This window comes from Rissa tridactyla, chromosome 1 (genome assembly GCF_028500815.1).
Source record: "Rissa tridactyla isolate bRisTri1 chromosome 1, bRisTri1.patW.cur.20221130, whole genome shotgun sequence".
Classification (NCBI taxonomy): Eukaryota; Metazoa; Chordata; class Aves; order Charadriiformes; family Laridae; genus Rissa; species Rissa tridactyla.
This window is the reverse complement of record NC_071466.1, coordinates 85,672,813-85,688,222: the sequence shown is the minus strand read 5'-3', so window position 1 is coordinate 85,688,222 and position 15,410 is coordinate 85,672,813. Positions and strand designations below refer to the sequence as shown.

At 41.7% G+C, this 15,410-nt stretch overlaps 1 protein-coding gene across 1 annotated transcript in view; it reads left to right on the top strand.

The window, feature by feature from the left end:
* Positions 1–1,525: 1,525 nt before the first annotated feature.
* Positions 1,526–15,410, top strand: part of VEGFD (vascular endothelial growth factor D) — a 32,320-nt gene continuing 18,435 nt past the window's right edge. The window contains exon 1 of the mRNA XM_054188382.1: positions 1,526–2,166. Coding sequence (XP_054044357.1) covers positions 2,077–2,166 — 90 coding nt within the window. The 5' untranslated portion in view covers positions 1,526–2,076. The remainder of the gene's footprint in view (positions 2,167–15,410) is intronic.

Genomic DNA, 15,410 nt, shown 5'->3' with positions numbered 1-15,410 from the left:
GGAGACAGGCTGTACAAGTGTCCCGCTCACCAGGCTTTAGGGCATGAAGGGCATGTATTGCTTCTTGCCTGTTTTGTGAATTTGGGTCTGTGTTTCAAACAATAATTCCATAAATGAGAGATGTGGATGGCCGGGTACTCCCTCCAGTTAACTACAGGTCAAAAGAAAGTCATTACCGTCCAGTCCTGAGAATATAGTGGTTATTTTTTGTTTGATCCCTTGTGCTGAAGCAGTGCACCTGAGGCTAAGGCATATTCATTTATTTTAGCAGGCTTTCAGCTTCTGCAAGGAGATGGATATTAGTATCAGGAGGGAAATGGAGATATTAAATGAGGTCAAGGTAACTGCACATAAGCGTTAGATTATATGTTAATTTAAAATGATGAATGAAATACTTAGAGTATTTTAATGGTAAACTACAGTACGGACACAGAATGTCCCTTGTAGCGTGGGGCCTGTGAAACTGTGTGAATATCGCTGGCAGCCTGGGTTGGGGGGGGAAGCAGGTACACGGAGAGAAAAGCTTTTTCACACCCAATTCAAAGAGGTGAAATTCCTGCTGCTCTACAAACCAGTGTGGGCTGGGTGGGAGACAAAGCCAAAAAAATGGGAAATAGATTGCTTTCACAAAACAAGTGGCAAAAGACAAAGCTAAAAAATAATACAGTTACATATATGCTTTTAAAACATAATGACTCAGTTAACTGACAACAGCTGGAAAGAATGGATTCTAATAATTTTCTCTCCAATGTCCGTTTGTGATGAATACTTAAGAAGAAATTATGCAAGCTAATGATAGTTACAGAAGCGTGACTTGTATTTAAGAGAGCTAAAGCTTGGACGCCAGAGGTAGGAAACCAGTGCCCTGAAATATTAGGTATGTGACTGTTTTATTTTAACAACTGTAGAGTCTGATTCTGCAAACCCTAAGCCATGTGAGAGTGGCACTACTCTCCTGAACACAATATATTATATGAGTACAGAAATATCGATTTAACATGCATAATTGTCAGAGCCTTTGTCTATGTTTAAATTTTAAATGTTAGATCTTAATTTCAGTTTTAAACAGTGGAAATATACAGTGAGAATGCATGCATATCTTGGGGCAGAAATAATGGTTGTGTTTTGCTGCAATAAAAATAGATTTTTCCTTTTATATCTGTAGCTTCATGAGTTTTCATTAAAAAAAATCAAAATTGTGTCTGTTGTCAAACATCGTTTTTAACTTTCCTTTTTAAAATCTATTCATAAAATCCTATGCCACAGAGGATAGAGCACATTAAAGAAAGTCAGTCTTTCTTGTTTCCTTTCCCTCCCTCTCTCCTTTTTTTTTTTTTTTAAAGAAGTAACTTAAAATATGTGTGCTGTGTAAGAACGTGTGCTGAAGTTTCATGTTTCAGGTAATCTTCTTTAAAATAATGGGAGTCTAGATTGCATCAGTTAGTTTAAAAACTGCTATGCTATTGGTAGGGACAAAATGGGATTAGAGCCAAAATTTGACTGTGTTACTGCCAAAGTCTGTATCAGATTTAAGACACATGCTTCTGCAAGCTTCCATGAAGGTTGTGAAAAAAGTTTTAATACAGAGTTGGATTACAGCTCTCGAGCTCAAAACATTGGCCACTACACTACCATCTTAAAAGGCTGCCGTAACACGGAGCACAGAATAGAGCAGATTTCTTACATTTTCTGGACCACAGATGGATTTTGAATGCCTCTTTGTGTCTTGATGGAAGATATATTAACTGCATTAACTGGAATCCATACCTGATCATTTGTGAGCGTGTATGTGTATATATACAGATACATATCTATTTAAATCACTATCATGATTTTCTTTCAAGTGTATCTAAAATCTGGTCTAAGAAATTACACTCTCTAGATGAACTTACAATTGTTTTGAGAAGTAAAGAGCCAGATATTTACTCTCATATGTTGGAATCCTTTGTGAGTTTATAAGAGAAATTCTGGAAGCTTTTCTTTTCTGTATTGCTGATAGAGAAATGCATTTCGAAACAGACACCTCTAGCTGTATGACGACGACTGCGTAGTAACCTGTGGATTTTAAACATCAGAATGTACAAACCGTGGGCAACTGTGAATATTTTCATAGTTTCTTTTCTACATCTGCTGCAAGGATCTGACTATGAGAATGGGTCTGTGAAGGTAGGTGATCTTTATTTACTGTCATTCTTAATGGTTCGAATTGCCAGAATTACATACATTTAATGTGCAAGGTGGAGATCTTTTTGCTGTTTTGGTGTTTGGGTTTATTTTGTGATGGTTTAGTTGCACAGATGTTTAGCGGCCATAGAGGAAAGGACAACCTATAAAGAAGTTAAATCCATGTTTGCTATTTAATATTTTATGTCTTTTTACTAGTTATTATTAAGTACCTGTTAAACTTAAACTTTTAGTGTCAGTCATACAAAATAAAAGGAAAATCTAAACAAAAATGCAAGCCAGAGCGTTTGGAATACTTTTCAATATGCTTTTTAATTTCAGGTATTTAGAATTGCAGGAATTAGTATCCTGGTACTGAAAATTTTCCCCTAAAAACACGTGTTCACTTGTTTGCCAGAAATCAGGGAAATGTTTTTCTTTTGTTTTATTAGGAGATGTTATCCAGGACTTTAAAATAAGCAGCAACTAGTAATAATAGAGCACATTGCCTGGGAACTAACCTTTCTTCTGAATACAATACATGCAACAAAATTTAAGCTGAAACCTCACCTTGAGAGGAGGATTTTTCAGAGCTGACTTTCTGCGACAATGTGAGAACATCCAGGACAATCATTTTGAAAAATCAGAACAAAAACTGGAACAAGTTTCTATATGTGCAGTGTGTCCAAAAATGATTAATTCGGTGTGTGGTCCAGAACAAACTATTTGTTTTTCACCAACAGAGCAAAACAAGCTAATACTTTTGTTTTCAGTTCAGAAAACCTCCCGCTTGCAAGAGATGACCACACACTAGTCTGTGAACTGCACTGCATGTTGACCCGTGTTTTAGAAAAGAAATGCTAAGTTCTGTGCTTAATTGCAGCCTGCTGTTGCCAGCACAAGAAGTTAGCAGCGGTGAGCGATGTCTGCCTCAGGATGACTAATGACTTACCCCTTTGCCTGCTCACCATTCACAAGCCTTTCAATTTACAATCTCAGCAATCAGTGCTTTGAAGGCATTAGGACCGGAGTAATCAGTCTTGTATACATTCCCTTTATGATCTGCATGACAAATCACTGGTTTCTTACATGTAGGAATCACTTTAAATCAGAAAGTGCTTTCTAATACAGAATACTAACCGTTGTATAATTGGCAGTGATGATAATTCTGTCCTCACATGGGACACAAGTTTATTCAGCATAGTAGTAAACCGCTAGTTAGTCTTTTAATCAAATTTTGAAACCATATTATCCACTTTGCCTAGAATAAATGCAAGAGCTCTTCTTGCTAATTTAAACTGGTTTATAGATTATTCACTGTGATAGCTTTGTCCACTCAACATATGTACGTCTGTAATTGTTTTAATTGTAATTTGGCTACCACTCTCAAGAAGCCAGCCTAGCCACAGAGTATGTATATAATAACAAATCGCTGCTAGTTTCCAAGACTATCCTGAAGGTATCGTGTAAATCACATTAAAAAGGTCTGTGTTTCACACGCATTGGCTACTGATTGCCACAAGGAAAAGACTGGTTTTCCACTTGTTCTGGCTCTTTCTGTGTAGACAGAGATTTTTGGCTAAGCTGTGGATTACTTTTCCTTTAATGTTTTACATGTTATATTAGATTTCTGGGTTGTTTTAGTATGTATGACATGTGGGCTTTTGTGTGTGTGTGTGCATGTGATATACCCCACAAAAAGTTGTTCATATGACAGTGTTTAATGGTACACAGGGTTATGCCTATTCTTACCGATTGCGCCTCAAATTGAATTTGCAGAAATGATGTATTGCATTCACCTATCATGCCTTATTTTTTTAAAATTCTTTAAGATCAATGGCAGTATTGACATGGGATAAAACCCGCAAGGTCAGGATGCAGGTAATGTGCAATTAGCGAGACCCAAGAAGGGTCAACCACCTGCAACCTGCTCTTGCCCCTTTATATGAGTTCAAGTCACTGAGCTCTGCCCAGGACAGCTGAAGTTTTAAACCCATTGATGGTTTAAACCATCAAGTGGTGTCAGTGTGGTATCATTCGATAGGGTTTTGGGGGACTAAGGACTTAAATATTCTCTTATCCCCCTTCCACAAATATCCTAATTAATGCCGTGAATATTAAAATGCCTATGTACAAGTTGCTGTGATTCAACAAGTATCTCCGTTGTGTTTGGCTTTTCCCAACCCTTAAATACACCACCTGTGCCGGCTACAGGAGTCCCTTTTACCACCATGTGCACACCAAGGCAGGTTGTCCAGTGCCCGTCAGGCCCAGCTCCTCCTACCTCTCTCCATTCCTGCCTTGTTCCATTCCCAGCATTTGACCGGTGTTCCCTCACCTCCAGGACTCAGGGTCTCAGTTTCCCTGCTGGGCTCCTGTTCATGCTCTCCATACGTCACCCTCCTTCCCACTTCCTTCCTGCTGGGTGGTGATGTCCTGCTTCTCTCTCAGACCCTCAGAAGGTCTGTCCCAGTTTCTCAGAGACAGCACTACCGGACTGTTTTGCTTTCCAATCATGTCTGACCATGATCCCCCCTTCCATCCCTAGCTTCTTGTTTTGTCCCTGTGGTAAGGACTTCCTGGCTTTCCTTTTCCTGACCCCAGTTTCTAGTTCTGGTCTCCCCGGATGTTCTCAGCCTCCTCAAACAGGTGTTTTGTGTTCATCTCCTTCCCTTTCCACAGTTCATCAGTGTTCATCTCCTTCCCCTTCCACAGGCAGATCTGGCAGCTTCCCTTCCCTGCTTGCCCGACCCCTGTGGCCTGCTCACAGCCCCATGGACTGAACCTGTGGTGTCCTGCACCCATGTCCTGCTGCACTCCCGAATAGAGTGGGGTGCGCACAAGCCCCATCTGCTGAGCATCTAGCTGCTAAACCCTGGCAGGTCTCTGCTGTTGCTCTAGGAGGTTTTGAATTTTGGGTGGATTTTTGCAGAGACAGCAGTAGACACATCCGGGACAACCAAGGTTCCTCAGGTGTCAAAACTTCACATCTGTGATTCATAGTAGGGAAACGCCAAACATTAACAAAAATGAGATTGCCAGAAAATGTTTTTGCACAGATAAAGAAGGAGCTTCATCCTCAACTGTGGTCAAGCCATTTTGACAGAGAAAGCAAAAAATTATTAAAATCGTTTTGAGGCAGACATCTGGCGTGGAAAGTTTCAGCCTGAATATCTAACGTCTGGCAGTGTTATAAACAACTGGAAAACAGTCTCATGATGGGAAGCGGTGGGCAGCCCCGGACTGGGACAGCGCAGCCGTGCAGGTGTCAGGCTGGGCTCCTCAGCTGAACCCACGTCAGGGCTGGCAGCAAGCCCTCTGCCTCGCACACCAGTTGCTTGGTTCAGGATGCCAGCCTGGCATATGAGGTCCTCATTGAACAATTAGATTTCTGCATGGGTATTCTGAAGGCTGAGCATTATTATTTTTAATTTCTTTTTCATCAGGAAATGCTTTAAAAATTCTCGCTGAAGTTTTGTCCTGACAGTCTCTTACATTTTGGAACCCCTCAACTAGGGAACCGCAAACTTTGCCGTCTCTTTTCCTGTCTCTCCCCCACACATTTTTCCTCTCCTAGAGCAATGACAGACATAGGCTACTTTTTCCAGAATTTTAAAATTAGATGCAAAAAGCTATGTCCTATATTCATCAGAGCCGAGGCGAATTTTTTGCCAAGAAAAGCCAATGATCTGTCAGAGCTGCTCCTGCCTTCCAACACTAAAACCACCTCTCTAATGAGGCTGCAAGGTCTTGATCTCTGAGAATTTGAGTCTCATTGCTCCCTGCCCTATTCTGCCCCTTACGTTATTAATAAAATGCTAGGGGGAAGGCAAGAGAAAAGGACAACTGGTAATGCCCACATTATAACAGAATCACAGCCTTTTCTTTTTTGCAGAGGTCTTCTCCCCGCGGTGATCCCTCCTCTGGTTCATTAGAGAGAAATACACAGCTGATAGGCCTGAGGAGTATCATTGAAGTAGAAATCTGCTTTCTGATCAGAAGACCGAGGGATTAGTCATGCTTAGCCCTGGAGGTAAACATGGCTGCTCTCTGTTACGTGCACTCCTTTACCACAGCTAAACCTTTTTTACTTCTGCACTAAACATCGACACAGCCTTGAGTGGGCATTTTTGCTGTAACAGGTCTTAGATTCAACAGTCTCGTATTGCCACTGTGAGCTGGACAGAGGTGGAAGCCACTTTCCAAAAACAGCTGGTGCATAGTCCCTGTCTGCTGGTGAGTGTGAAACAGCACTTCGCCACCATCCTCGGTCCCTGGACCACCTAGGTGGATAATACTTTGGAATTTGGTATCTTTGGAAATACCAGAGAGCCATCACACCGTGAGCAGAAGGAATAGGGAAGCTCTTTGCATCTCTCCTTTCCTAGAGCCAGCTGCACTCTGTCTGTCTGTACAACCAAAACAGACAGGGCTCTGCAAAGAAACCTAAGCAGCAGAGCTGGACATAAGCTTTTGTCTCTGAAATTACGACTGACACTGTTTTTGAGATAGATCGACACAGCTCTCTAATAACTGCTTGCAAATGTTGCTCACTTTCTAGAAAATAGAGATTCTAACAAATCTTCTACCTCCTGGGTTATCTTCCTCAAAGGCAACTCCTGGAAGTACAGCAAACTGCTCAACAGTTAGAAAAAGCAACTCTAAAGGCTGTTGGAAACAATTCCTCTGTTTAAAACAGGCTTTTCATCCTCACATCCAGCTTCCTTTCAAAGTTAGCAAACTATTTTAAATAAATATTATGAAATAGTGGTTTTTCAGAAGTGTTTTATTATCCCAGTTTTGTCACTGCTGCTTTTGATTCTCTGTGATTACCATCTCTGATAGGCTCAATGAGCCAAAAACGTGTGAAAATGTACTTGCTGCATTCCTGCAGAAACGAATGTCTGTGCTTCTCCTTCAGGGGTGGGAAGCTATCAGGGAGGTTGTGAGGAAAGCCAATTTGTTCTGACTTATCTGCTATTGCCTTGACAAGGTACAGTGAAGGATAAGAGAACAATCCTGTATTGTTGCTATGCCACACGGCATCTGTCCTTGGCTCTTATCATTTGGAAAGGAAACTACTAACACGCTGCTACTTTATCAAGAGCAGTTCTTGCTCGTGAGAAATAGCAAAAAGATCTCTCCCAGCTGCTGTTCCAGTCCAGTCCATCCCAGCTAGGACTCTAATGTCTGAGTACAGAGCAGAGCTCTGAAAATTACATCAGGCTGTTCAGATTAATAAGATGCAGCGTTTGAGAAATTCATTCTATTAGTCAACTGCTTGAAATGAACACAGCGCTAATTAAACTTTGACATCAGTCGTGGCTCACATCTGAAATGCTGTGAAACCAAAGGCAGGAAGGCAGGCTCAGAGGGCAGTGGAGCAAATTTCTGCTAATTTGTGGTCACAAGGCAACCAAAACAAGCAATCAGCTCAGGCTCCGTGAGCATTGCTTGTTTCTGCCTTATGTAGCCTACTTGTGCTTTCTCCCTCCCAGGCATTTACCTGTGGTGGTACTGATGGAAGCTCCCACAGGAGGCAAACAGATAAATAGCCTGCTTGAAAATGGAAAAAAAAAACCAAAACTGGTGCAAACGCTGCTGTTGTGGCTGCAAATTTTGTTCTGATCCCTGCTGTCCCTACTCCAGACTAGTAAGGTTTGCTTGTGTCTTATCTCCTATGGACACTATATCATTATTTGGGAAAAATAAATAAGGTAAAGTTGTAGGTGATAACTCTTTTGTTCTTATTCTCATTAGAAACTTTGTACAGTAGTTTTTAGAGTTTTCACTACCTGACTGAGATCTGTGTTCCTTTTAGACCTTTCTCTCAGTGCAAGTAAGTCCAGTTGCAAAACTGCCCACTGCTGTTTCTTGGGCTTGGCTTTGAGATGTAGTCCCAGGCTTTGCTGGGGAGGGGGGGAGAAAATGACCCAAGACATTTTGCTGCAGGGAAGTAACTCGATATGATACCTTTCCTAAATAAACCCTTATTCCTTAGAAATTCCTCATTCCTCCCACTATGTGCCAGTCCCTTATCAACTTCTGCCCCTGCTCCCTACCTCCCCAGCACATTTTGGAAATCTTCATAATCCTTGTTGGGATTTGGGGAACGTGGGCAATATGCTATGTGCCCCCAGTACAGCTGCAGAGATCCCATGTGCCCACGGGAAGACCAAGCAGAATTTGCTCTTTTTTTTATGTCTTTGTGAAGGAGCTATATATGGGCTTCTGGATCAGTGAATAGCAGAACAATTGAGTGGGGTATTTTAGTTTGCTGGCATTAAGAAAAATTCAGCTTCCTGGAGGATGTTGGATATTTTTTCTATTTTCCCCCAAATGGGATTTAAAATGTGTGACCACTCAGCTAGTGGTAGAACGCCATCTAGGGTCCTTGCTGCTTTGGCAGAGTCATACTGAGTGCAAGGGACGTGCAGTTGAGCACACGGGATTTGGCAATCCAATGTGGGTGCCACATAGGTTTGGAAAGGGGTGACCACTCTCATTATCAGGATGTCAGGATGGCTTTGTCTGAGCCATGCTTTCAGGTGGGAAGCATGCTGGGTTAGTTCTGAGAATTCACTGTCACCGACTGCAGCGTTGTCACTATTTGTGTGCCGTTGGGGAGGGAATTCTATTTGAGTCCGGTTAAATTGCAAAAGAGCCGCATCGTGTTACTCTCTCATATGTCATGTTGCACGTAGAGAATGTGCCATACAAACAGGCAAAACTTTTCACTTTAATTAGCAATGTGACTCAGAAACCACATTAAGATATTTTCCTGCACTGCTAGGGAAATATTACTTAAGAAAAATTACAGTTCCAGGAAAATGTGTGCATGTGATTGGGGTAACATAAGTTCATTTGGTATTGGCAATGGCTTTGCTTTGTGAAGTGACATTTTGAAACCTGGCCGTCCGATTGGCTAGTCACACTTCCAAAACATTTCTTAAAGTGTCTTGGGGCAAACCCAGAAACCAATGAAAGCACTAACTGAAGGAACCTCCATCACATTAAAACATATTTTGAAGTATTAAAAGAATACATAGTCATCTGATTTCATTCAGGTGTCTGTTACTGAGCCATTCCAAAATTACTTTCCAAACCCCAGTGACTTCCAACGAATGGACAAATATCAAAAGAAAGTAGCTACAGTCTGGACATACTCTTTGTAAACAGATACAATATGCTATTTTTGACATGTGTACCCTGTCACAGTGTTAGACTACGCCTAACATTGTGTATGATGAAGTGCTATGTAATGTTCCTAGCCATGCTCTAAACTGAGCATCACAGCTGACTGAACGGGTTGCAGCAATGCAAGGCAATAGGAAAAAGCATACAAGTAGAGGCTCAGAAAATGTACTGTAAGACTCCCAAAGCTGCCAGTAACGCCTGGGGTATTGATTTACCACCCTGGACTTTTATGACAATCCCTCTGTGTCCTTTCACTGACCAAGCAAATATGCTTTGTGTGATCACCATAGGAGGGACCTAAAGGTAAACTCTCAATGTAGATGACTAGGCTTGAACTGGAAGAAACTCCATACCATAGCAGACCTACTCTTTTCTTCCATCTGCTTGTCCAGCTTTTCCATCGCTGCCAACAAAATGATGCGCAGTGAATATTGTTACCTTCAAAATCACACTTCAGCTGCTGTGAGGAGGTTTCCCATGAGAGTCGAAAAACCTGACTGTGGGAAGAAGTATTTGTTTAATGAGAGTTGTAGTTGATCTTCAAAATATTTGCTGGCTGGAAAAAAACCTGCCTCATTCTAGGTATAAAGATCTAGCTGCCTAAAAGTATATAGTTGTGAGAGGTATTTTCATAAAATATTCTCAGTCTCTGATTGCTTTGAACGTGAAAAAGAATAAATATTCTGAGATTTAAGCTTTCACAAAATCATGTACGATTTTGATGTTTTCTGTTCTTTGCTTTGAATATTTGGTTCATTCCAACCACGGATACAGCAACCAAAATATCTCGTCTCTGAGGATTTTGATAATGTAAGCATGCTACTAAAGTGCTAGAAGTTTGATTTGTTTGCAGTAGCACCACAAAAGATGTATTCTAGTTCAAAAGGCCATTCAAAATATAAAACAGCTGTTATTTTGAAGCCATAGGGTAGCTGATATGATTTACTTGTGAAAACATATAATTTTCAGCTAAAGTAGAAGCTGTTTTATCATCAACTTGACCACTAATTTTAGGAAATGGATAATTAAGTCTCCTGTCTTCACTGGAAGTAAGGCTGGAGCCCAAGGAGACAGACTCCCAAGGAGGGGAGTCTGAACATTGAGTGTCTGAGGTGGAGCAGTCTAGGAGTTGCTTCTCCTCCAGTTTTCGGTCTTGGTCAGATGATGTACTGACAAGGTTTTAGAAAAAGAGGCCCTCAAACATCACATCTGTATCAGTGAGAAATGTGACAGTCTCAGATAAATGTCTCCCTGTCAGCCCCCTGCCCCCTCATACAACACCTGGTCAAACTATTAGTTTTACCATTTCATATCGCTCCCAAACCCACAAATATCATATCTGTCACATCAGGACAAGAGGTAATGGGCACAAACTTGAACATAGGAAGTTCCACCTAAACATGAGGAGGAACTTCTTTACTTTGAGGGTGGCAGAGCACTGGCACAGGCTGCCCAGAGAGGTGGTGGAGTCTCCGTCTCTGGAAACATTCCAAACCTGCCTGGACGTGTTCCTGTGCAACCTGCTGTGGGTGACCCTGCTCTGGCAGGGGGTTTGGACTAGATGATCTCCAGAGGTCCCTGCCAACCCCTACCATTGTGTGATTCTGTCTGTCTTTCTGTGCTCTGCCAATTCTCCAGACAGGGCAGGGCTCTATGCAGTTTTCTCTTTCAGCAGCCATGACACACAGGACTTCAGGATGAAGTAGTGAGATCATACAGTCACCCTTTCCTGAGAGGATGCATGGCCAAGGCCAACACTTTAGCTCTGGAGGCAGACAGGGGAGAGTTTTTGCCTAGGCTGTGGGTGGGGGAAGTAAAAGTTTTTTTCCTGTGTCTGCTTTTCAGTCCTTGAGTTTTTTCTGGGCAAGCAGGCACTGATGAGGGTAGAGAGGTGACCTTCAGGCTTTCCACTCAGAGTACCATTTCCTCCTCTGCAGGCACAGCAGGAGGAGCTGTCTGGGCCTTACAGCCAGGCGATGCATGTCTGACACGTGCATGTTTTTTGCTGGTGAGACTTAGATGGAGTCTCCCTTCGATGCAGTTGCAGAAAATGCTGTAGTAGCGGGCACAGCTGAAAATATTAGCAGGCAGATCAAGGCATCAATTTTCTGAGGAAGTTTTGGAAAACAAAACGTGCTGCCCTGGTACTTTGCCTCTGAGCCCCAAAACCCCGACTTCTTTGACTATCATATGTCTGATGCAACCCTAGGGTTTCTCAACTGTAATACAGTCCTTACTAATTTTATATTCAGGGAAAGAATGTTGAGGCCATTTTCAACCTCTTAAAGAAGAAATTCAGCCCAATTGCATATTTTTTGCTGTATACTTGGTCAATCTAGCTGTATGCTAGTATACAGTTCCCACTGGAGAAAGCACCCTTTTAAAAAAGTGACAGCTGGAAATCTGCCTCACAGGACCTAAACTTGTCCCCACCATAAGCAACGTGTCCCTCCAGGTTATTAATGCTGTATCTGTGATGACCAAGTGAATGTTCAGTCTGGATAAGGCAGTGCACTGAGAGAGACTAAACTTTTTTCTAAGTATCCGAAGAGATTTGAGTATTTGTTTAGTCACCATTTGAAGGTGGAATGAATTACTGCATGCCCCTGAAACTTCCCCTGTGCTCCTGATAATGATGGCAAAGCCTTTGATAGTCACTGAAAAATCCCATGACAAGCCCATCTGCTTCAGAGAACAATATTAGTAGGAAATCAAAATATCTCATTGTTTTGACTCTCTGTGGTCATGTTCACTATAATTAAAACCAGCTTATTTGTGCACTAATAATGCACAGACAGTTCCAGAGGGGATACAGTCAGAGATGCGACTTCATCTATCAAAAGTTCATAGCAGACAGAGAAACAAAATTCTGATTTTATTGCAGCTGTTGAAAAGTAGATATTCTTGCTCTCCTCAAAAATGAAATACAATGGTGATGATAAAATTAGTGCAAACTAGCATGTGTCAGACATGTGGTAGAGTTAGATGTCTCATGCTAGATGTTTATAGGATGATGCAGTTGCTTGTTGATAAGGCAGTAAGTCACTCCTGCAAGCCTGATGTTTTCAAGCTGCAGAAGATTCTCTCACTATTTTATTAACCGTTATGCAACACCCCAAGCATACAAGATGCTGTATTATAGACACTATTTGTTATGATAAAATTTGGCAATGGTTGAGCCCCTGATATCTCAAAATCATGGCCCATCAGTCTGAGCAATATTTTCTGTGTTTCCTTGGTACTGCCTTTGGATGAATGCCTTCCTCTGTTTTTTCAGGTCTTTTGCTTTGGTTGTAGATACCAGCTTAGGGATCATCTCTTTATTTTGTGTTTGCACCTGACCCCATAATCCTAGGAGCCACAATAATGATAAAAATACTACTAATAATGATGAAAACCCTCAAAAGGAGTTCCACTTACTGCAATGACTCCACACAAGCTTGTCATCCTCACCAGGAAAATGGTCAAACAAGGGACCTTCAGACACCATGTAGATCTTTGTGTTGGCCTCACAATGGCAGGAGCTGCCCCGTTCTCAAGCCAAGACAGAACAAGATTTTTCCACAGGAACTCCCTTGCAGTTGCCTGGCCACATCAGCTCGCAGTCTGTGTGCCGCAAGCCACAGCACAGCTGGGCAACTACCCCATGGCTTTGAGGCAGGGAATGAAGTGCTTCCCTCTGTCAAGGCAGCTGCCAGTGCTGGCCTTCAGCCGGTCCCAGGTCCTTCAGGCCTTGGTGCAGTTGCTCCTCCTGGATGTTTATATTTGTGTACCTGAGAAAAATTGACTGCTGTTCCTCAGATATTGCCTTTGCTTTGGATAAGGAGAAGGGATGATTTCATCTCATTTCACTGCTCTCAGTTGAGTGGGTCAGCGAACTACAGCTGAGCTAGTGAAGGCTTTCTCTCTCAAGCCTTAATGTACATTTTAAGCTGTCTGGGGCCAGAGCTGCTGACTGCTCCTTTAGTGTCAATGGAGAGAAAGAGGCAGTTTGGAGGCACAGTTTATCCAACAGACTTTGCAATGAAATGAACGTGCAGCCAATGGACTTATTTTTCCCTATTAACTATAATAGGTGTCTCAGATAACTAGTTCATATTCAGTCAGGTAAATGATACCTATAGGATTAGCTTATTTTTTTTTAAATGATCATGGGGTAGCAGGGAGCTGTAGGCACTCTGTCTCTGCAAGATGAGCCCATCAGCTCAAACATTGTTGTAAAAACACCTTGGGGAATGCATCATGGAAGAAAAGGTTATTTTCAGGTGTAGCATACATAGCAGAAAAATTCCTTGGTATTTTCATGTGGTGATGAATCATATACTGAGTATTTAAACTGGTTTGAGTCTAGTTCTGAGAATAGCCTTCGGGCAGCACTGGAATGGGGGCAGTTCAGCTTCTGGTTGCATCAAGTCTTTGTCTTCTACATGACTCCTCTTGAACTGAGTGCAGCTGCTACTGCTGCATGAAGCACACAGCACCCACATAAAGGTTCAAAACGTCCTCACATGCTGCCAGTACTCTTTGTCCATGCCCAAGTGCCCTCACTTTGTGATGAAATCTCCTCCCCAGAGAGGTTAATTTTGAAAGATTTAGTTTGAACTTAGCTTAAACCTGTTTGGCCGTATTTGTGATACAATGGCATTAAGAGAGTCATCACTCTGTGTTATGCATCTACAATCTGCTCGTCTGCTTTCCCTGGCAAGATAAAGCCATTACCTTCTTGTTATTGCTTAACTGCTGAGAGGATGGATCATAAACCAGTGCAAGGTTACTGAGAGGTTCCTTAATCATTTGTCCTGGCCCCAGACACAGTGATAATGTTGAAGATTTCCATTGGTATTCATGCAACACTTGCCACAATAGTATCCCTGACCCTAACTCAGAAAAACATTCCTTTGCAGAAGAGCGCACGTGTTAAGCTTTAAGCAGAGGCTTGTGTCCCACTGTGGATAAGGACTGTGACGCTGAGGTAGTCATCTGTGTAAGCTTTCAGGATGTCCTTCTTGGTTCTGTGGGTGTGAAGTAGTACAGAGTGAAGTACAGAGTGAAATGCAAGGAGGAGTTTCTTCAGACTGAGCAAAATATGGATTGCGATCAACCTTTATTTTTTCCTTCTCATGCACACAAAATATTATTCACCGTGCATCTGTTTTCTTAAATAAAAATACTAATAGATACTGATGGCCTTTAAAAGAATTAATTTTGGGTTGTAGACGTGTTTGTGCTGTAGATTCTTAAATAAATTTATGACTTTAGCGGGCTTTCCTTTTACTATCGTATTCTACACATCTTTCCTCTGTTGTTCAAAATACCTCCAGGAGATCTTGAAACACAGCATTAGTACAAAGACCATCTGTGTCAGGCTGAAAAGAGTGGCACATGCGAAAAAACCAGGAGTTCTGCAAGCATGAGTTTTGTCAGCTTACTCAGACATCAGTTTGAAAAGGGTAGGGTTTTTTTTCTTAGGCAAGACACCTAGGAGCTTGTCAAGTATGGAGAAAAGGTGCAAACTGCTGAGCTGCAGCACTTGATGGGAGATTGTCGATGATAGTAATTCTCAACAAGGGGCCTGGTTTGAACAGTGCTGACTATGTGTGGGATTGTGCATCTGTATGACAAGACGCATAAGCCAAATATTTAACTAGCGTAAATCAACAGGGTAATGAACTCAGTGTCTGATTTAAGTGGGAAAGGCCACTGAATGTACCACTGCTTTTTCTCTTGTTCTTTTCCAATGCTAACTACTTTTAGGGGTTTTTTGGCATCTGAGATTGCTAGGAAGAAGATAGATAGCCCATTATGGTTTCTTTTGGAAGGACAAAAGTTGTAATTATCCAAAAATCACAATGCTAACCCACGTTATCATTTCCTGATGTCAGTGATTTTGCTCATAGCCCAAATAGAGGAAAACAGATATTCTTTTTTGAGTTGAAGAATAGTTTTGGAACATATGAGAGGTCAATGTTATGAAAAACATACAACTTCATTTAAATATGAATCTGATTTTTATCGCTGTGTATGGGATCCATTCTTAAGAGAAGATACTT